At 44.1% G+C, this 22181-nt stretch overlaps 1 protein-coding gene across 1 annotated transcript in view; it reads right to left on the reverse strand.

Moving 5' to 3' along the window:
- Positions 1 to 22181, reverse strand: part of PRPF4 (pre-mRNA splicing tri-snRNP complex factor PRPF4) — an 88386-nt gene that overhangs the window by 43425 nt on the left and 22780 nt on the right. Inside the window, exons 2-5 of the mRNA XM_069241364.1 lie at positions 10635 to 10818; positions 5733 to 5919; positions 4157 to 4241; positions 2154 to 2233 (exon numbers count right to left, since the gene is read on the reverse strand). Coding sequence (XP_069097465.1) covers positions 2154 to 2233; positions 4157 to 4241; positions 5733 to 5919; positions 10635 to 10800 — 518 coding nt within the window. The 5' untranslated portion in view covers positions 10801 to 10818. The remainder of the gene's footprint in view (positions 1 to 2153; positions 2234 to 4156; positions 4242 to 5732; positions 5920 to 10634; positions 10819 to 22181) is intronic.

Below are 22181 nucleotides of genomic sequence, written 5' to 3' on the forward strand. Positions count from 1 at the left end.
CAAGGCCATTGTACCGGTTTAACAAATTGCAGAGCTGTGCACACCCTTTCTAGGCATATTTTTGATAGAACACTAGTTGGGTATGAATGTTCCACAAGTAGTGTGACGAATAAAAATAAGAAATAATCTTATAGCTAGTGGTAATTTATATTTTTGTTTAATCTCCGAGTAAACAACAAAATCTCGTCGTTAATATGTGAACGAGTAAAAAAAAGTGTTTGTTTATGTTGTCTATTATGTGTTGCCCTTTGACTAAAAAGAAAAGTCTTTGAATATATGGATTGTCTAAGTTATCCAGTCTTAAATTATCAAGCGCTCCCTACATGAGGTTTATCTCACTTTGGAGACAAAATGGTCTAGAGTGTGGAAAGGGTTCTAATGAAGGAGCATGCTGCAATACATGGGTGAGGTTTCTGTGTCAATAAGAAAGGATTCCTAAATTGGGAAGTAGGATTACCGCCTCTTTGGTGAGGTAGTTGGATTCATAATAGGCTGACTGGAGAGAGAATACAATGCAAATACATAGGGACACCTCAGAGGTATTTCGAAGACATGCAAGAATACATGTTCATATAGTAAGGAGTGGACATTTCTTAGAAACCTGAACTCAACAACTGCAAGAGTTGTTTTGTGCTCCTGCAGGATGAACAGCTTACTTTAAAAGGCATAATGATTAATAAGCCCTGTGCTGTAGCACACATCAAGTTTACTTTGCTGCCACAGGTGCCAACAGTGTGTCCTCACACCAGTACAAGCCCTTTGCGTGGCTGGGGTTATGGATTTACTTCATGTCAACAAGCACTTTTTACCGCCTATTATTGCTGACAAGATGGCTTACTGAAGTAATGGTTTAGAGAGAGGGAAAGAGAGAGAGGAGAGGAGGGAAAGAAGAAAGAGAGCAAGCTATAAAGACCTACTGAACAAAAGATAAAACCGTGTCAGCATGCACTAAGCCTTTCATCTGAGTAAAAGGAACGGTCGTTACTTGAAGTGTTACAAAAGTTTTTTTTTTTTTTAAACCTGCTAGGAAGCATTATGCATGTGATAAAGTGTCATCTGCTGTACAGTATGACAATATTGCAAGGCACCAAGCAGTTCCATGACCATATACAAGAACAAGGGATGAGTTTCTTTATAAGATTATAACACCAGGGTGGCTTGTAATAACCTCAGTAGCAGTTTATTGCTTATAATACAAGGTCACACAATCCCTCTTCTCACAAACTGCTCAAATCCTTAGTGTTTTGCTCTTTCATATGAAACAGACAGCATGGTTGCAAACACGAAGAATAAAAGCAGAATCGGTGGTACAAAATTATAATAAACCAAAAATCAGTTAGTAATTTGTGGCAAGAAGGTATTAGAATAAGTTTAATGTAATTCAGATTTAAAAGCTGCTGTTGCTCAGAAAATTTAGAAACCTGCAGATAAAGTTTTTTTTTTTTTCCATAGGATGACTTGGACCACAAAAAATAAGCATTTTTTAAAATAAAGATCTACTCCTTGTTGATCGTTACTCGTTTTAGAAAAACATGTCAGAATAATGAAAGGCCAATTGTCATTTTTGTTGTTTAAACTGCAGCTATGCTCCATAATTTTCCTTTCATCTTGGCTGAAGACAAATACATCACAACTCAATTGTAAAACTTTATTGCAGTATGAGAGTTTCATTGTTATAGGTTACTAACAACATCACAACTCAACTGTAAAAATAAAATTAGACACAGGCCTTTAGGCAACCATGTATTATACAAACATAATTTATTATAAGTATTAAACCATGCAGAAAAGGCTGCTGAGCGACATCTGGATGGCAAAGCTGGTAATGCAGCCTAAATGCCTAATGAACCTACTGTTGAGATCTGTGTGTGACTTGCAGGCTCCTTTATTCTTCCAATGTTTATAAAATAAGTATCTTTCATTTGGTTAATATTAGTACAGCACTTTGAGACTTAAGTGATAAACTGGAATATAAACACTGAGGTATTGTTATTATACTAGTGGTATTATTACCCCTCCATGACACAGAATGATTTTATCGCAAACTAGAGGATTTAAACCATTTGGAATTTAGGATGCTGATACGCTTCTGAACAATGTCATCTAAAGGAAGCACAGAACTGATCCACAGCTTACCCAGAGTTTCAACCTACCGTGGAAGCGAATAGCTTGCAATCCAAAGCCTGGCAGTCTTAAGAGAAGCAGGCCCTTCATGATACCAAGTTTGCTGATACTAAAAAAAAAAAAAAAAGCCAGGACAACAATCAGGCACGCAATTCAGAAAAGAATCGCTGAGGAGAAAATCAGCATTACAAAACATTTTGTACCTTATTAGCTGGACCACATACATTTGTTAGTTTTACCTGTATATGTAATATATAATAATATAAGAGAGTACATTTTAATGTAACACATTGATCAAACGCCTCTTTGTACCTTTACAAAATAATAATTACCTATTAAATGAACCATGTTTGCTTGGTCTTAAGTGTGATTCAAACTATGCAGTAAATCTATTTAATTGCAAATGTGCACTACTATATTGCCTTATATAAGCAATACTAAAAAACAGTTTCAGCGCTCGATTTACTGTCCATCACTCAGTTGCTCCTATGTAACAGGGTGTACAATAAAAAGCACGGTCTTACGTGTTCTTCTAAAATCTTTGCTGCTTCTATTTACATCACAAGAAAACAACTGCATAAGTGGTGGACCTGCCAGAAAATGTTTCATCTCCCATAAAGCGATACTTAAAGAAAGAGTTGCAACAGTGAAAATGCCATCCGAGTGCTACAGGAATGAGGAAGAGCAATGAATGAAGCTCGAGATGCTGGAGGGAGTCCCGAGTGTAAAAGACACAATTAGCCTTAAAAAAACAAGCATTTGCAATGCAATGAGTCTCGCGTTTGCTCGAGTTAGAGCTATTAGGTTTGTAAATTCCTAGCTAGACTTTTCTTGCCACATAAATTGAAAATTAAAATTAAAACCTTTAACATAAGCAAGCCAATTCAAAGCACAACGGCTGCCATGAGTGTGAGCGCAAAGGAGAGACACAAAAGGAAAAAAAAGTTTGCTCGCAGTCAAACTATTGGCAATCATCCATGTAACAGGGTCGATGGCCAAAGCAGTAACAAAACCGCCCCAAGGAGAGACAAACATAAAGCATTTACCAATGATGATAAAAGATTTTGGAAAGGCAACCCCATGAACGAATGATAGGGATGGTCGTGCGGTGGGCGTGATTAAAAGCCCACAGATAGATTACAACATGTCAGACCACTTACGCTCGACCTAAAAAATCTGAAACTAAGTTTTACAAATGAAAGGTAGGCAGTTGGAGTAAGCACAAACCAGAAGAAGTTTGATGGCAATAGATAATTCTTAGAAGCGTTCTGACAACAACATTTTGTAAATAACGAAGAACGACAGACTTCTGCGGTGGGCTTCAATACATACTGCAATCAAAATTCAAATGATACTGACCCGATGGGTACACAAGATCAGATAGAGTGTTTTTATGTTTTGAGCTTGTAATAGCAATGGCCAGTCGCTGTGCTCCCCTAGGGGTAAAGGGAATGTTTACAAATGACAAAGTTTTACACGGTGCGTGCAAAAGGAGATGGGTAGGACAATTCTTACCACTTTAGAGGTGCATCATATACATGAGAGGCTGAATTAATATGTCAGTCTTGAGACTTTCGTGGAATGTGCTGTAAAGAATTAGAAGGCACCCACCACTTGACTGACCATGGTGAGACAACTGTTCATAGCAGGAGGTCGGGCCCTGAACCCTTGGTTCTCTTCGTAGCTGGGTGTAAGGAGGTTCAGATAAAAACAATAAACGCAAGCTCTAGCTTTACGATAGGACGCGCCTTGCATGCAGAGAAGTCAAATGAGGAATACACCCACATTAATGTAATTTTAATTAAAACTTTTTTCTATGAAAACACCACACAATTATCTCATCTCAAAAGTGAGTTACCTGCATCATTTTGGTAACCTTCCATTACACTCCAAGTAGCAAGATAGAAAGGTGCAGCTACACAAAACATTTCAATAACCCAGTAAATTTAAAAGTCTTTAAAATGCAGCTCAAAGTAAAAAGATTTTGGCCATTAATAATTGCTAAATATATTCTACTAGGATTCCATATTACCTCCTTAGATTTCTTGGACTTTTCCTCATCTTTTTTGGTCTTCTTTAAAGCATCAGCACCGACCACAGAAAGAATATTTCGCAATCTGAAAAGACAGCAGCATAAGCACACAGTTACAGAAATGTTGCTAACTGCAAATCTTTTGGGCATCTTAGTACAGGATATGGCGGGAGAGCAACACATTTACTGCTGATGCTATCTTATCAGATGATATTAGGTAAAGCACCTACGCAGGATGGGAAGCGGTGTTAAACTTGAGAATATATGAGGCAGTGTGCCCCTATAGATAACAGTTTGAATAGCAAATAAATCAGCATAGTCAATTAAGTAAGCCTTAAGTCAAGAAGGCTCAAGTTCAATAAGTTTAGAATCCATGAAGATTTATTAAAGCCTTATAGCCCGCCAGAGCGGGCTATATCGCAATTAAAGGCCTGCTCCAGTGTTAAAGGCTCGAGCCTTTAAAAAGGGAGTGAGACTTTAATGCCAGTATACCCCAGCTATAGAGGGCTATAAGGCTATTTGAAAGTTCCACCACTAGAGGGCAGAATGTTCTAATAAATAAAAATAAAAAAGGGCTCACGGAGGCCAAGGGGATTGAAATCCCCTCGGGCTCTGCAAGGCCTTTGTTCACAGCACCAACTGTGAAGGTCAACATTGGAATGTTGGAGCTTCGGGCTTCCACCAGCCATCAGAAGCCTGGAGCACTCAACTGTTTTCAGTGGAGCTCCAAACATTCCAATGTTCTAATAAACATTAAAGTGCAACACAGAAAGAAAAAATAATAGCTAGTCAAAGTGCATTCTAAATTATTACAAGGAATTAGCATAAAGCTCAATCAGATGCAGACAAGAGTCTAAAAATGAAGTCAAGTCTCAGAACAAAATATTTCAAGTCCTAAACAAGAGACAGGACTGACAATGGTCCATTGTCTGAGTGGGGGCAAACCTGACTTTGCTCACCTCCTAAAGAGTCCTTTTATAACAGGATACACAGTGAAAGTAGCATTCTTTGCGTATGGTGATAACATCTCCGTACAGACCGGCAAATCAGAACACAAAACGTAATGGGGCATCAAGCATCATCCCCTAAATTAATATTAATATAACCCCTTTTGACCTAAAGTCTTTGGATATGCAAGTACAAATCTAGTTACACTCAAAACAATTACATTATGAATAGGCCTAGAGTGGTACAGGCAGGAAGAGCCTTGAATGTAGCAAAAGGCTTCCTCCGGAGTTGTTCAAGAACAGCATATCAACACAGACCATTTCATAGTGTACATTTTGTTACGTGTGATGTGAGGAGAAATGAAAGCACACGCATATCATGGCTGCGTTTAGATTCAAGATGAAGATTAGCCCTAGTTCGGACCTAGTTTAGTCAAGCAAAGAAACATACAGTTTTGCAAGATGCAGTGTTTTCGTTTAAATGTGAAAGCATTCATAACACTAGGCACACATTTTAATAAATCAGAATCATCTCTCCAAGTACTATCAAACCATGTTGAGAATCATTGCTCTGATTAAAAGCAATGGGAGGGGGCATGCATTTCCTTTTCTGCCTACGCTTCACCCACCTCTCTCTTCTTTCTGCCGGCCCCTCACCAAAGAGTGTGATTGGCTCCCCTAGAGCACGCAGGCACGCCTTCACCTCAGAATCATCCGTGGAAACATTAATTTGCCGTGCACGTTTCCTGCGCTCAAACTCAGCAAGGATCTCTGCTTGGCGCTCACTCCGATGCTCCTCAAGATCAAAAGACTCACCTGAAGGAGAAGGACAAAGGAAAACAGGGATGATTTTGTTAAATGAAAAGAAGCAACAGCCAGAGATATTGTACAAAACATTTCAGGGCTATTGTGATTTTATGAAATATGTATTCCTGAGTTAATATAAGAAGCAAATGGAAGTCACTGACAATCGATGTAAAACAAACTGATGTGTCTTTTTAAGAATGCAGTTTTTCGGCATAATAATAGAAAATAAGATGATGGGGACGGGGGTGCGTAGCCAAGACACTGAAAATGTGACTATCTTAAACGAGGCACAAGGCGGCCAGTTATGGTCTCTGGCACCCCCACCCATTTCTTGAGGCAGAAGACTCAAGGTGGCACTTGAAGCCTGGGGGTGGACATAGGACTTTCTTCATCCTCTGGCAGTGGTGGGTGTCAGCCCTTGGATCCAATTGGGCGGTAACGTCGCCAGGTGCCCGGACACCCCTGGGATGGGTATACACTGACGTGCTGGAATACAACCTGGAAGGTCCCTGTGCTTCAATCTCGGGACATGGCCTGGATTCTACCAGGGTGCCTGACTACCTCTTGACCCTCCCTGCCGAGGTGGGTGTGGACTACATGCTGAGGAACGAATCGTGAGGTGGTGGAGGAGGACTGCAGAGTGCTTCAGGCCATGGGGAACCTGCAGTCTGTGTCTGGTGGGGTTGCCAGGCCAGTGACGGAGGGCTGCACTCTCCTTAGCAGCCGTGCACTGGAGCATTTGCGACGATTGGAGCATTCCGGGCTACTTGAGTTAAAAGCTATCTTCCCCCACCCCAGGTGCCTGAGGGCCCGGGGACATAGAGAAGGGCAACCCACTGGATGCTCAGACCTCTCTGGGTCGGACTGCCAAGTCCACAGGGTCATCCTATAAAGATCCGGCACCGGCGCCCACTCCGGACCTTTTGGCCCCCATTCTACAGGCGATTGTCGGACTACAAAAAACGGTGCAAGAGCTCAATTTGAGGGAGAACTATGAAAGTGGCTGCCCCCCAGAGCGATGCATCAACATATGCATAATAGGGGTCCTGACAGAGGTAGGGGTCATCTCCTCCTAAGTTTGTGACAACATGGAGGATTTCCTGGGTACTGGGGGAGGAGATATCTCCTTGCTTTGCGATGAAGAGAGCACACAGATGCCTGACAAAGCTTCCTCCACCAGGGCCTCCGTTCATCCCATTATCCCCTGCATCTTCAAATTTGCTGACCGCGATGCGATCCTATGGGCCCACCAGCAGCATGAGACGCTGACCTGTGATTTTGCGCGGCTGTCGATCTTCCTGGACTATATCCTTAAGTTAGAACAATAAAGGTATTCCTTCCTGGCTGTCAAACAGTAGTTGAGAGCTCTATAACTCAAATACAGGTTGCTGTTTCGTGTGCACTTCAAAGTCAACTTCAGGACAATACATTCTTCTACGACACACCTGAGGCGGCATGGACATGGCTGGAGGAAAAAAAAACACCCAACGGGAGATGCCATCCTCGCCCCCTCAGCATAATTCCACAGGGTTGAGCCAGGACTGGGAGTGGCTGCTGCGTCGGCCCCAAGGCAGAGACACTCGGCTACCGATTTATAAGACCCACCGCTCAAGGTCTTTAGACCCGGAGCCGACACTCAAGAGGCAGTGTCCTTCCTACTCGGATGTGGGAGAGACAGACCCCTGATACTGGAGTCCTTTTAAATCTACCCGACTTCCTTCCTTGCAAAAATGCACGGACATGGTTAACAAATGACCACTTGGACCCCCTCTATCTTATTCTTGCTTTTGCGTTTTGTTATTGAGATTGCTTTGGGGAATGGACCAGTGGAAGTGCCTTGGGTTTGGTCGCTCAGTTGGTGACAGTTTCTAGTTCATTCCACAACAGGTACTTCATTTTATCGAGGTATGGGGTGAGAGGACATTGTTACGGTTTGGTTTCCTTGATTGATGTGTACCCACGCCAGACACCAAGATATACTGCCATGACTGACTTCTTTGGGCCAAGACTAACCCCCCCGCCCCTGTTCGATCGACAATTTTGTACTGACCCACACCATGGCAACCCAAAAGGATCCCACTGCACACGGCACTATACGCATACTCACATGGAACGTTAATGGCATCCTGGACTCTATAAAGTAGGGGCATTGCTCAACTGACAGAAAATATATGGTCATACACCTCCTAGAAAAAATACACTTAGTGGGTACTAAATGCCTGGTCCTTGCCTGCATGGGCTACACTTAAGTACTCCAACTCCACGCTGGCTTTACCAGGGGGGTTGCTTGGAACAGCCGTCCTGATACATGGCTGCCTCTCCCTGATGGATGACAGTATATGGCTTGACAATCGCAGCTGCTACACGGCCATCGCTGGTTTTCTCCATGGCCACCCAATCGCGATACCTACAGTCTACGCCTCTTAGCCACAAACACACGATTGCAGGCATAGGGGGATCTCGGGACACAGTTTCCGATGGTCACGGAGTACTCAGGGCAGACTTTACTGACAATAGATTGGGAGTTAGACAAAACCTCTAGGACAGGAAGCATCAATCGCGGTAAGAGCCCCCCTAGCATGCAATCTTTGAAAAGGGGCTCAGACAGCCTGGCACATATTAGTCCATATGGTTATCTGGACACAAGTCTGATGTACTGTTTTCAACAAAAATTTATAAAACGTTATTGCAAAAAGAAAAAAAGAAGTTATCAGTGCAATGGGATTCTCTATGGGGCACAGAAACTTTATGTGCCTCTTTTTTTCTCTATCAAGATGGCATGAACAGACGTGGATTCAGGAAATGGTAAGAGGGTTGTAAGAAGGAGCGAGTGCCAATAGAAAAAGATTTTAAATGTTGCCACACTAGAAAGGTCACTAATCTCAATAAATTTATCTTACTAATGAAGCATCAATTCAGCTCCTCAACACATACACAGTGGGAAAAAAAATTGCATCCAATTACTGCGACGCTAAAAAGAGCCAATATAGAGCACCAAAAGATAAAGATGTTCTTTAACATGCCTCGACTAACCTGAGCACCTAGTCTACAGTTAACAGTTAGCACTCAATATATTATGTTTGCTGAATGTGTAACCACATCACAAGTGGCTGCTTTGCAGATCACTTTAATCAAGACTAAGGCCCTCATTACGAGTTTGGCGGAGGAGATTACCCCATCACAAACGTGACGGATATCCCGCCCGCCGTATTTAAAGTTCCATTATAGCCTATGCAACTTGAAATACGGAGCAAGTCATATCCCTCACATTTGTGATGGAGTAATCCCCTCTGCCTAACTCGTAATGAGGTCCCAAATCTAAGAACTAACACTCAAATAACGGGGCTTTCTCTCTGCTCCCAAAAGTGGTAAGTAGAAGAAATGCTGGAATGTGTGTTTGATAATTATCAAGATTACTTATACTTCGTCCCTCAATAAGAGCAACTAAAACACTGTTTTAATGCTGCAGGTAAAAAATTGTTGGCAGCACTGGTTCAAAAGGACTGTGAGACAATTTGATAAATGGGGTTTCAAAACTTACGGGAACACCCAAATGTATTAAATTTATTTTGTATTAAGGAAAAATCCGTCCGAAGATTCTGTAAATGCTTGGACGCATCAGCCATAGTGTTTAACATATTTGCTCCCACCCCATGTTGTTACAGAAATAGGTTAAATGTAGTGTACACAGGTTTATTTCAGCAGGATGATAAAAATATCTCTAAAAAGTAGTCTTTGGATTCTCTGCAAAAAATACACGTAGCGCAAAACCAGTAACTGATTCTTCAAAAACATATATTTAATAGAAAACAAATGAAAAAATAAGATCGAGGTTTCTTCCAAGGCATTTTCTTAAAACAATTAGGGGTAGTCAACTGAAGATCAAACTTGGATCATCTTTATCAATTGGACACATTTTACAACAGAAATCTCAAATAAGAAGCAAACAAGAACATTGTGCACTACTAAAGTATTCTATTGCAACCAATATTTTCCATAAAGGACAAGTCACTCTGAAAGGAAAAAATAGAAATAAATCGCTACCCACTCTTCACAAAACTTGTTTCTTTCGAGAGTTTGATATGGAGACTTCATGACATATGTTGTCTTATGTTTGCTCAACAGAAACAACAGCCACTTGGTGAAAGCCTCAAAAACGTAAAAACCGCTGACAAGAAAAAAAAATCCCCAAATCTTCCAGACACTTCAAGGGTCTTACTAGAGGAATCTTCAATCTCACTGAAACAAGGAAGGAGCATGTTCTCAGTCAGTCTCAGAACAAAGTGAGAAATAATACCTCATCCATTTAACTTCATGTAAAAGTTAGATACCCCAACATGTGGAATTAAAAAAAATAATTGAAAAGATTGTGGGAGATAGAAAATTATTTCTTAAACACTGTATATCTGAGAAACCATTCAGATGGAAAATGTAATACAAATTCCCAGCACTGCTGCTCTGCATTTTGGTCCTCAATACGATTACTAACAACAACAAAAACAAGCCAGAGGGTTCACTTTTCATTTATTCACCAAGTCAAGAAAACATAGGGTGGAGATGTACGATTCCTCTATTTACCAAGGAAACGCTAGTGGATAACACTGCCTTGGAGTCACATTTTTTGATATGGTGTAGCTGGTCTTGGTCCGTTAATGTGCTTGTATCCGGTTTCAACAGACAGCATTGGAGACATTCACATTTTATAATGAACCCCTTAAACTTACCACTGGCGAAATTGATATTCCCAGCTTCTATGCCTGCTTTTACTGCTGCTTTTCCCAACAGCAAGTTCTCTCCTTTGGCGATCCGGTCCCGCTCCTTCTCTGCCAAACTTCCATAAAAAATACGGGACCTCTTCACCAGTGGGGGACCATCTTCATCATCCGACATTATGAAGATGTGTACAATCTACAGCAAAGATATGAGGTTTATTAAGCCAATAGCTGAACACCACTGTTACCAAGTTTGTGTTGTTACTTCACATACCCACTAACAAACCCACCTGACCTGACAGCTGATATGATCTACATATTACAGAGGCGCGGGGGGGGCAAGCTCGTTTGCTTAATGATATGTGGAACAGAGTTTTCCAAGCTTTTCTAAAAGGGAGAGCTACTCGTCACAAAAAAACATTGTGCATTACTAGGGCCAACAATCACTATTATAGCATTGTAGCCAATTTGCAGCAGGGTCCTGCTTTCTCGCAGATCTGGAAAAATACATCAATTGAACTGCAGTAACCATTGTTTCTAGTGTATGTTGTCCAGGTACACTAGACTAGCAACCCTACACCTTCAACTCAATATAAGTATTATGCATGGTCCTCTTTCCACCATTCCTGGTAATAAGACCCTCCGACTTTCCCACTTTACCAGATCCTCCCTCAACGTAATATCCTTTCTTCACTTTATCCAACCCCCCCAATCCTTGAGTATTTTAGCCCCTCTCCCATTTCTGCTTCACCAAATCTTCATCGCTAACTTATCCACAGTCCACCAGTCTCTCATTTGGCCTCTGCCTCGCAATCCATTCGCACCAACTATCCTTCCATATCCTTTACCCTCGATTCTTCCTCTCATCTCCCTCTTTTGTCACACACATTTAATACCCTCACTGCTTCTCAGGCACTCCAATCAACATATGAAGGAGAACAAAGACCATACCTGCTATCTCGTAACAGGGCCCAGGGCCTGACAAACCCCCAAAAAACCCAAAAAACGCACATACCAGAAGAAGGGATTACCAGGAGCCTAGTCAGATGATAACTTAGCCAGTTCTAGAAAGCCGCTAGGGTTCACGAAACTGCCACTCACCACAAAACTGAGCAAGACCAATAAATGGTTTTGAGGGGCAAAACAGGAAAAGTGAGAGGTTGTCACTCATTAGTGCACTAGCCTTTCCATCTTAAGCAAGCATTGCCAAAGCCAATAGGTCTCATCTTTATAATGGGGGTGGCGAGTTTTTGGTTTTACAATCTGTCTGTAAAGCATTGTTTAAAAAAGTAAAGGAAATACAGCAGTAAAAACAGATATATCTTGTGACATCTCAAAACTGTACACTGAATTGTTTTCAATATTATAAATGGCATGGTTTATTTTTCCAAGTACTTGTCAACTAAACTCTAAATAGAAAATAAAAAGAATAAGGAAGTGTTAGAATGTAAAGGGAAACGCTTCCCGTGGCTAATTTACTTTTCTCAGGATTCAGCCGTTTGCTTTTCTGCACACGCTCAGGGAGCAGATTTATAGGCCTCCCAGAAAAGTGTTATGCTAAGTACAGCTTCTGCCTCAGAAGCCACCTGAACGCAGATGCCCATTCCCAGCTCTATGAAAGCCTGTGCTTTATTGTAATATGTGGAATACAGGAGATAAAACGAAAACAACCCGTAAAGTCTGATTTTCAGCCATACCCAGACAACAATTTTCCCTGCTGCTGTACTTATACAAACACGATTGCAGGGGTGGAGTGCAATACAACACAGAAGGTGGGGGAGTATTTGAGAGGAGAAGCAATACTAAAGGGAGAGAGCTAGAAAACACATGCACTCTTCTGGAGTGCTGACTGAAAAAGAAAAAAAAAAATACCTTAAATGTGAGCAGTGAAAGGATACAAGTCAGCCAATAAAAAAAAGTTACTCCTGAGAGTGTAAAACAGAAGATGAGGAAGGCAAGCCATTAAATAAAAAGCAAGCAAATGAGTGAAAATAAAGCCAACCAATGGTAAGTAGTGGGTGGGCTGCAAGGGCACCACCGATATTTGCAATCAGACAACTAGCACTGTCTGGTAGGCCCAACCTAAAAAATGGGCAAGGGATTAAGGGGAAATCCAAAGGAGAAGGCCCAGACCCAAAGTGGAAGCAAACTATCCACAATGTTGTGGAAGATGCCTGAGGCCAGTAGTGAAGCACTGATATTCTGGACCGGGGCAGATGGTCAAGTTCAGGGTGAGGACACAGTGAGCTTGAAATGGGGTCAGAGCTTGGATTTGGAGATGCTGTCTGGCCCACAGGCCTAAAGGCATCAGTAAAGACCGTAATGCAGACAGCAGCAGAAGGATACCTGAAGATCAGACTGGAGTGAGAGAGTAGGTTAGCTAGCGATGGGGAACCTGGGGATGCAACAGATGGCTGTTCAGCAATCATGTAAGAAACAGACAGGTTTATCACAGGTCTGCAAGCAGCCTACACAACCCATACACTCACTCTGGATCTTATACAACAGCCTTTCGGCCTGGATGAAACAACACGTGCTTCTATTACCTATAGACTAACTTTGGTTGGTAAGCTGGGGTCAGTTAGGAGCCTTGACAGATCCAGTTACTAATTGGATATTTTTATGCCTGTGGGCCCTATTCAGAACAAGCAAGGTCTCACCTATACAAGGGTTATTGGCTTGTCAATGTGTTTTTGCCATGATGTACACCAGTATCGCTGCTGCTCTGCATGGCTATAAATTAGTGAAGTGGATTGCCAGACTGGTGTGGGGGAGCAGTGTCGTACAGTGGATTTGTTGGAGTACCGTGTCGAAGAGTGGAGAAGGGGGTGTACAGTGGTGAAGAGTTGAGTAGAGGGAAGTAGAGATCAGTGGTAGAGTGTGTCAGAGTTCAGTGTCATAGGGCAGATTGGTGTAGAGTGAAGTGAAATAGTATATAATAGGTTGGAGTAGATTGAGGTAGTGGGCTGGGTTGGATTGAGGTAGAGTGGGGTGGATTGGAGCGGGGTGAGGTGGATTTGATTAGATTGGGGTGGGCGGATTGTATTGGAGTAATAGGAGTGGATTGGACTAGGGTGGAATGGATTACAGTAGGGTGGTTTGGAGTGGGATGGATTGGACAGAATGGATGTGGGGTGGACAGGACTGTAGTAGGGTTGGGTGGATTGAATTAGATTGGGATGGATTACAGTGGGGTGGAGTAGCAGGGTCTGGAGTGGGGTGGACTGGACTGGATTTGAGTGTTGGGGAAAGGGTGGATTGGACTGAGGTGGATTGGGGCGAGTATTTGGCTGGTGTGAGGTGGATTTACTGGAGTAGGGTAGGCTAGACTGGGTTGGTGTGGGGTGGACTGGAATGGGTTGGATTGGAGTGGGGTGAATTAGGATGGATTGTATTGGGATTAGGTGGATTGAAGTGGGGGGCAAATTGGAATGGGGCACATTGTTTTGAACCGGAGTGGGGCAGATTGTTTTGGACTGGAGTGCAGCAGATTTGTTTGGACTGGAGTGGGGAAGCACCTTTAGGATTGGAGTAGGACAGAATGGAGAGGGGCAGATTGTTCTGGATTGGAGTGGGGCGAATTGTTTTGGATTGGAGTGGGGAAGACTGGAGTGGTGCAGATTGTTTTGGATTAGGGCAGATTGTTTAGGATTGTAGTGGGCATATTGTATTTGCTGGAGTGGGGCAGATCGTTCTGGATTGCAGTGGAGCATATTGTTTTGGATTGGAGTGGGGACAGATTGTTTTGGATTGGAATGGACAGAGTGGAGTGGGGCACATTGGAGTGGGACAGATTGTTTTAGATTCGAGTGTGGCAGATTGTTTTGGACTGGAGTGGGCAGAATGGTTTGGACTGGAGAGGGACAGAGTGGAGGTCAACAAACTGTTCTGGATTGGAGTGGGGCAGATTGTTTTGAATTGGAGTGGGGAGGATTCGAGTTGGACAAACTGTCTGGATTGAGTGGGGCAGATTGCTCTGGATTGGAATGGAGCAGGTTGGAGTGTGGTAGATTGTTTTGGACTGGAGTGGGGCAGATTGTTATGGATTGAGTGGGGCAGCCTGGAGTGGTGCAAATTGTTTTGGATTAGGGCAGATTGTTTTTGGTTGTAGTGGGGCATATTGTATTTGCTGGAGGGGGGCAGATTGTTCTGAATTGCAGTGGAGCATATTGTTTTAGATTGAAGTTGGTGCAGATTGTTTTGGATCGAAGTGGGTCAAATTGTTTTGGATTGGAATGGAAAGAGTGGACTAGGGCAGATTGTTTTGGATTCAAGTGTGGCAGATTGTTTTGGACTGGAGTGGGGAAGATTGTTTTGAATTGGAGTGGGGAAGATTGGAGTGGGACAGACTGTTCTGGATTGAGTGGGGCAGACTGTTTTAGATTGGAGTAGGGAAGAGTGGAGTGGGACAAACTGTTCTGGATCGAGTGGGCAGATTGTTTTGAATTTGGGTGTGGCAGATTGTAGGAAGTTGGCTCTGTATGCACTATTTAAAAGTAAGGAATAGTATGCACAGAGTCCAAGGGTTCCCCTTAGAGGTAAGATAGTGGCAAAAAGAGATAATTCTAATGCTCTATTTTGTGGTAGTGTGGTCGAGCAGTAGGCTTATCAAAGGAGTAGTGTTAAGCATTTGTTGTACATACACACAGGCAATAAATGAGGAACACACACTCAGAGACAATTCCAGGCCAATAGGTTTTTGTTATAGAAAAATATATTTTCTTAGTTTATTTTAAGAACCACAGGTTCAAATTCTACATGTAATATCTCATTTGAAAGGTATTGCAGGTAAGTACTTTAGGAACTTTGAATAATCACAATAGCATATATACTTTTTACATAAAACACATATAGCTATTTCAAAAGTGGACACAGTGCAATTTTCACAGTTCCTGGGGGAGGTAAAGTAATGTTAGTTCTTGCAGGTAAGTAAACCACCTACGGGGTTCAAATTGGGGTCCAAGGTAGCCCACCGTTGGGGGTTCAGAGCAACCCCAAAGTCACCACACCAGCAGCTCAGGGCCGGTCAGGTGCAGAGTTCAAAGTGGTGCCCAAAACACATAGGCTTCAATGGAGAAGGGGGGTGCCCCGGTTTCAGTCTGCCAGCAGGTAAGTACCCGCGTCTTCGGAGGGCAGACCAGGGGGGTTTTGTAGGGCACCGGGGGGGACACAAGTTAGCACAGAAAGTACACCCTCAGCAGCACGGGGGCGGCCGGGTGCAGTGTGCAAACACACGTCGGGTTTTCAATTGGAATCAATGGGAGACCACGGGGTCTCTTCAGCGATGCAGGCAGGCAAGGGGGGTGCTCCTCGGGGTAGCCACCACCTGGGCAAGGGAGAGGGCCTCCTGGGGGTCACTCCTGCACTGGAGTTCCGATCTTTCAGGTCCTGGGGGCTGCGGGTGCAGGGTCTTTTCCAGGCGTCGGGATCTGGGAGTCAGGCAGTCGCGGTCAGGGGGAGCCTCGGGATTCCCTCTGAAGGCGTCGCTGTGGGGGAATCGGGGGGGGGCAACTCTGGCTACTCACGGTCTCGTAGTCGCCGGGGAGTCCTCCCTGAAGTGTTTGTTCTCCACAAGTCGAGCCGGGGGCGTCGGGTGCAGAGTTGCAAGTCTCACGCTTCTGGCGGGAAATGCAGTTGTCTTTAAGTTGCTTCTTTGGAAGCAAAGTTGCAGTCTTGGGTGAACAGGGCCGCTGTTCTCTGGAGTTTCTTGGTCCTTTTAGAGCAGGGCAGTCCTCTGAGGATTCAGAGGTCGCTGGTCCTGGGGAAAGAGTCGCTGGAGCAGTTTTCTTCCGAAGGGGGGAGACAGGCCGGTAGAGCTGGGGCCAAGGCAGTTGGTGTCTCCGTCTTCTCTGCAGGGTTTTTCAGCTCAGCAGTCCTCTTCTTCTTAGGTTGCAGGAGTCTAGTTTCCTAGGTTCTGGGGTGCCCCTAAATACTGAATTTAGGGGTGTGTTTAGGTCTGGGGGGTTAGTAGCCAATGGCTACTAGCCCTGAGGGTGGCTACACCCTCTTTGTGCCTCCTCCCTGAGGGGAGAGGGGCACATCCCTAATCCTACTGGGGGAATCCTCCATCTGCAAGATGGAGGATTTCTAAAAGTCAGAGTCCCCTCAGCTCAGGACACCTTAGGGGCTGTCCTGACTGGCCAGTGACGACTCCTTGTTTTTCTCATTATCTCTCCTGGACTTGCCACCAAAAGTGGTGGCTGTGTCCAGGGGGCGGGCATCTCCACTAGCTGGAGTGCCCTGGGGCATTGTAACACGAAGCCTGAGCCTTTGAAGCTCACTGCTAGGTGTTACAGTTCCTGCAGGGGGGGAGGTGTGAAGCACCTCCACCCAGAGCAGGCTTTGTTTCTGTCCTCAGAGAGCACAAAGGCTCTCACCGCATGGGGTCAGAAACTCGTCTCTCAGCAGCAGGCTGGCACAGACCAGTCAGTCCTGCACTGAACAATTGGGTAAAATCAGGGTGCATCTCTAAGATGCACTCTGTGTGCATTTTTTAATAAATCCAACACTGGCATCAGTGTGGGTTTATTATTCTGAGAAGTTTGATACTAAACTTCCCAGTATTCAGTGTAGCCATTATGGAGCTGTGGAGTTCGTTTTTGACAGACTCCCAGGCCATATACTCTTATGGCTACCCTGCACTTACAATGTCTAAGGTTTTGCTTAGACACTGTAGGGGCGTAGTGCTCATACACCTATGCCCTCACCTGTGGTATAGTGCACCCTGCCTTAGGGCTGTAAGGCCTGCAAGAGGGGTGACTTACCTATGCCACAGGCAGTGTGAGGCTGGCATGGCACCCTGAGGGGAGTGCCATGTCGACTTAGTAATTTTCTCCCCACCAGCACACACAAACTGGCAAGCAGTGTGTCTGTGCTGAGTGAGGGGTCCCCAGGGTGGCATAAGACATGCTGCAGCCCTTCGAGATCTTCCCTGGCATCAGGGCCCTTGGTACCAGGGGTACCAGTTACAAGGGACTTACCTGGGTGCCAGGGTTGTGCCAATTGTGGAGACAATGGTACATTTTAGGTGAAAGAACACTGGTGCTGGGGCCTGGTTAGCAGGGTCTCAGCACACTTCTCAGTCAAGTCAGCATCAGTATCAGGCAAAAAGTGGGGGGTAACTGCAACAGGGAGCCATTTCTTTACACAGATTGTTTTTGATTGGGGTGTGGCAGATTTTTTGGATTAGAGTGAGGCAGATTAGAGCGAGGCAGAATGTTCTGGACTGGAGTGGGGCAGAATGGATTGGACTGGAGTCAGGCAGATAGGATTGGGGCAGAGTGGAGTGGAGCATATTGTTTTGAATTGGAGTGGGGCAGATTATTTTGGATTGGAGTGGGGCAGACTGGAGTGGGACAGACTGTTTTGGATTGGGGCAGATTGTTCTGGAATGAAGTGGTGTAGACTGTTTTTACTGGAGTGGGGCAGATTGTTTTGGATTTCAGTGGGGCATATTGTTGTGGACTGAATTGGAGCAGATTATTTTAGATTGGAGTGGGACAGATTTTTTGGAATTGAAATAGACAGATTTGAGTGGGGCAGATTGTTTTGGATTGAGTGGGGCAGATTTGAGTGAACCAGGTTGTTTTGGTGCGAGGCAGGCTGTTTTGGACTGGAGTGGGGTAGGTTGTTTTGGATGGGAATGGGGCTGGTTGTTTTCGATTAGAGTGAGGTAGATTGGTGTGTGACAGATTATTTTACATTGGAAAGGGGTAGATTGGAGTGGGGAAGGTTGTTTTAGATTGGAATGGAGCAGATTGTTTTGGAATGGTGAGAGGGAGTTTGTAGTGGGGTAGACTGTTTTGGAATTGGAGTAAGGCTGATTGGACTGGATTAGATGTTGAAAATTTGGGTAGGTGGTTTGGGGTGAGTAGTTTGGACTGGAGTGGGGCAGATCGTTTTGAATTGGAATGGACAGAGTGGAGTGGGGCAGATTGTTTTGGATTCAAGTGTGGCAGATTGTTTTGGACTAGAGTGGGCCAGAATGGTTTGGACTGGAGTGGGCCAGAGTGGAGTGCAACAAACTGTTCTGGATTGGAGTGAGGCAGATTGTTTTGGATTGGAGTGGGTCGGATTCGATTGAGACAGACTGTTTTGGATTCAAGTGGGGCAGGTTGTTTTCCACGTGAGTGTGGCAGAGTGGAGTGGGACAAACTGTTCTGGTTTGAGTGGGGCAGACTGTTTTGAACTGGGGTGTGGCAGATTGTTTTGAATTGGGGGCGATTGTTTTGGATTAGAGAGAGGCAGAATGTTTTGGAGTGGGGCAGATTGTATTGGGGCAGATTGTATTAGATTCAAGTGTGGCAGATTGTTTTGGACTAGAGTGGGCCAGAATGGTTTGGACTAGAGTGGGCCAGAGTGGTTTGGACTAGAGTGGGCCAGAGTGGAGTGCAACAAACTGTTCTGGATTGGAGTGAGGCAGATTGTTTTGGATTGCAGTGGGTTAGATTGTTTTGGATTGGAGTGGGTCGGATTCGAGTGAGACAGACTGTTTTGGATTCAAGTGGGGCAGGTTGTTTTCCACTGGAGTGTGGCAGAGTGGAGTGGGACAAACTGTTCTGGTTTGAGTGGGGCAGACTGTTTTGAACTGGGGTGTGGCATATTGTTTTGAATTGGGGCAGATTGTTTTGGATTAGAGGGAGGCAGAATATTTTGGAGTGGGGCAGATTGTATTGGGGCAGAGTGGAGTGGGGCAGATTGTTTTGGACCGGAGTGGAGCAGATTATTTTGGATTGAGTGGGGCAGACTGTTTTGGATTACAGAGAGGCAGATTAGGGCGAGGCAGAATGCTTTGGACTAGAGTGGGGCAGATTGGATTGGAGTCAGGCAGATTGTACTGGGGCAGAGTGGAGTGGGGCAGATTGTTTTGGATTGGGGCAGATTATTTTGGATTGAGTCGGGCGGATTATTTTGGATTGAGTGGGGCAGACTGGAGTGGGAAAGACTGTTTTGGATTGAGGCACATTGTTTTGGATTGAAGTGGTGCAGACTGTTTTTACTGGAGTGGGGCAGATTGTTTTGGATTGCAGTGAGGCATATTGTTGTGGAATGAAGTGGTGCAGTTGTTTTACATTGGAGTGGGGGCAGATTTGAGTAAGCCGGGTTGTTTTGGATTAGAGTGGGGCAGGTTGTTTTGGATGGGAATTGGGCTGGTTGTTTTCGAGTGAGGTAGATTGGCGTGGGGCAGATTGTTTCGGATTAAAGTGGTGCAGACTGTTTTTACTGGACTGGGCAGATTGTTTTGGATTGCAGTGGGGCAATGGTTTGGAATTGGTGTATGGCTGATTGGACTGGATTAGATTTGGAAAATTTGGATTGGTTGGGAGTACTGGGGTATGGGGTGAGTTGTCTGGACTGGAGTGGGGCAGATCGTTTTGGACTGGAGTGGGGCAGATTGGAGTGTTGCATATTGTTTTGGACTGGAGTGGTACAGATTGTTTTGGATTGGAGTGGGGCAGATTGTTTTGGACTGGAGTGGGGCAGATCTTTTTGGACTGGGGCAGATTGGAGTGTTGCATATTGTTTTGGATTGGACTGGTACAGATTGGAGTGGTACAGGTTGTTTTGGACAGGAGCTGGGCAGATTTTTATTGGAGTGTGGTAGATTGTCTTGGATTGAAGTAGGGCAGACTGCAGTGGGGCAGATTGTTTTGGACTGGGCTGGAGAGAGGCAGATTAGAATGGATTTGGGCACATTGTTTTTTATTGGAGTGGGGCAGATTTTTTTTGGATTGGAGTGGGGAAGATTCTTTTGGACTGGAGTGAGGAAGATTCTCTTGGATTAGCCTGGGGCAGATTCTTTTGGTTTCAGTGGAACATAATGTTTTGAATTAGAGTGGGGCAGATTGTACTGTATTGGCGAGGAGTACATTGTTTTGGATCGGAGTGGGGCAGAATGGATTGTTTTTGATTGGCGTCGGGAAGACTTATTGGAGTTGTGCAGAATGTTTTTCTTGGAGTGGGGCAGATCTTTTTAGGTTTTAGTAGGGTAAAATGTTTTGGATTGGAGTGGGGCTGATACTTTTGGATTGGAGTGGAGAGATTGAAGTGGGGGAGATTAGAGTGGGAGAGATTTTTCGAATTGGAGAGGGGCAGGTTGGAGGGGGCAGATTAGATTATTTTGTATTAGAATGGGGCAGGTTCTTTTAGATTGGTATGGAGCAGATTGTTTTGGGGTAGGCTGTTTTAAATTGGAGTGGGGCAGATACTTTTGGATTGGAGTGGGGGAGATTCTTTTGGATTGGAGTGGGGGAGATTCTTTTGGATTGGAGTGGGGGAGATTCTTTTGGATTGGAGTGGGGGAGACTGGAGTGTTTTGGATTAGAGTGGGGCAGATTATTTTGGAATGGAGTGGGGTAGATTTTTTTTATTGGAGTGGGGCACATTGTTTTGGAATGGAATGGGGCAGACTGTTTAGGATTGGAGTGGTGCTGACTGGTTTGGGGTAGATGGAGTTAAGTGGGGTCAGTTAAGAGATCTTGAGTGTGGTGGACTGGGGTCAGTGGTTTTTTATTTGAGTGTGAAAGGTCTGAGTGGACTGAAATGATTTGAGTGGATTGGAATTAGAGGGATGAATTGGTGCGGGGTGGATTGGTGTGGAATGGAATGGGGCGGATTGGGGTGTACTACATGATTATGTGTTAAAGTATAATTTCGGAAATTACTCATGAAAAGAAAACAATGTTGCTTTGCAACATTCAGAACAAGATCATCTTATCTTTTGAAAACAGTGCCCACAAGCAAAAACAAAACATGATGGCAAAGTGAGAAAAGAAGATTTGGCAAAATAAAAGAAACAAGCTAAAAAGAGAAAATGTTGTTTGTCCTGCTTGGCACATTTCTGTCAGTCACAAACCTTCTGTTTGCAGAGGCCTAGAAGTTGCGGACGGGCACTGATTAAGTTGAATCAGTCAGTGCTTCATCCCTGCGCCACAGAAAGGAACGGAAATGATGCTAGCTCTGCAGTGACCAATTACTTGGCTGTGAAGGCTAGTGTCACACAAGCCAAACAGTAATGGGCGGGCTCCAGGCCCACTGTAAGATTACATTACTCTTGAAGAGACAGCGCATACACTGTCTAGCCAACCCTAAAAAAAGTTTGGTTTACTAAGTTAAACAAATGCACAAATACCTTCTTTAACAAGTGTAAATTTGTTGTTTCTATTTCCAAAATATGAATTTACACTTGTAAAGCAATTTCTTTGCAACTATTGTGAAGTCAGTAACCGTACACTGCTCATAACAGCGAGGTGTGGCTACTGTGAGGTGTGGATGTGTTTAAAGTAGGTGAACACTCACACCTGAGAGTGTATGGGTAAATGCACAAACGTTTCTAAGGTCTTATTACACCTTGTGCATTATTATGAAGCTTTAAGCATTGTTAAATAGACGTCTGTTGAATTTGCAGACGAAAACAGCTTTGCAAGGGATGAACTAATAATTGACTAAATAAATCCGAAACTATTTCAAGAGAGATTATTGCAGCTTGCCAGGAGCACTGAGGGAACTCGTCAGTTTCAGAAGTGGGAAATTACTCCAAATACCCGTGTACAATAGCAA

Source organism: Pleurodeles waltl, chromosome 6 (genome assembly GCF_031143425.1).
Source record: "Pleurodeles waltl isolate 20211129_DDA chromosome 6, aPleWal1.hap1.20221129, whole genome shotgun sequence".
NCBI classification, from domain to species: domain Eukaryota; kingdom Metazoa; phylum Chordata; class Amphibia; order Caudata; family Salamandridae; genus Pleurodeles; species Pleurodeles waltl.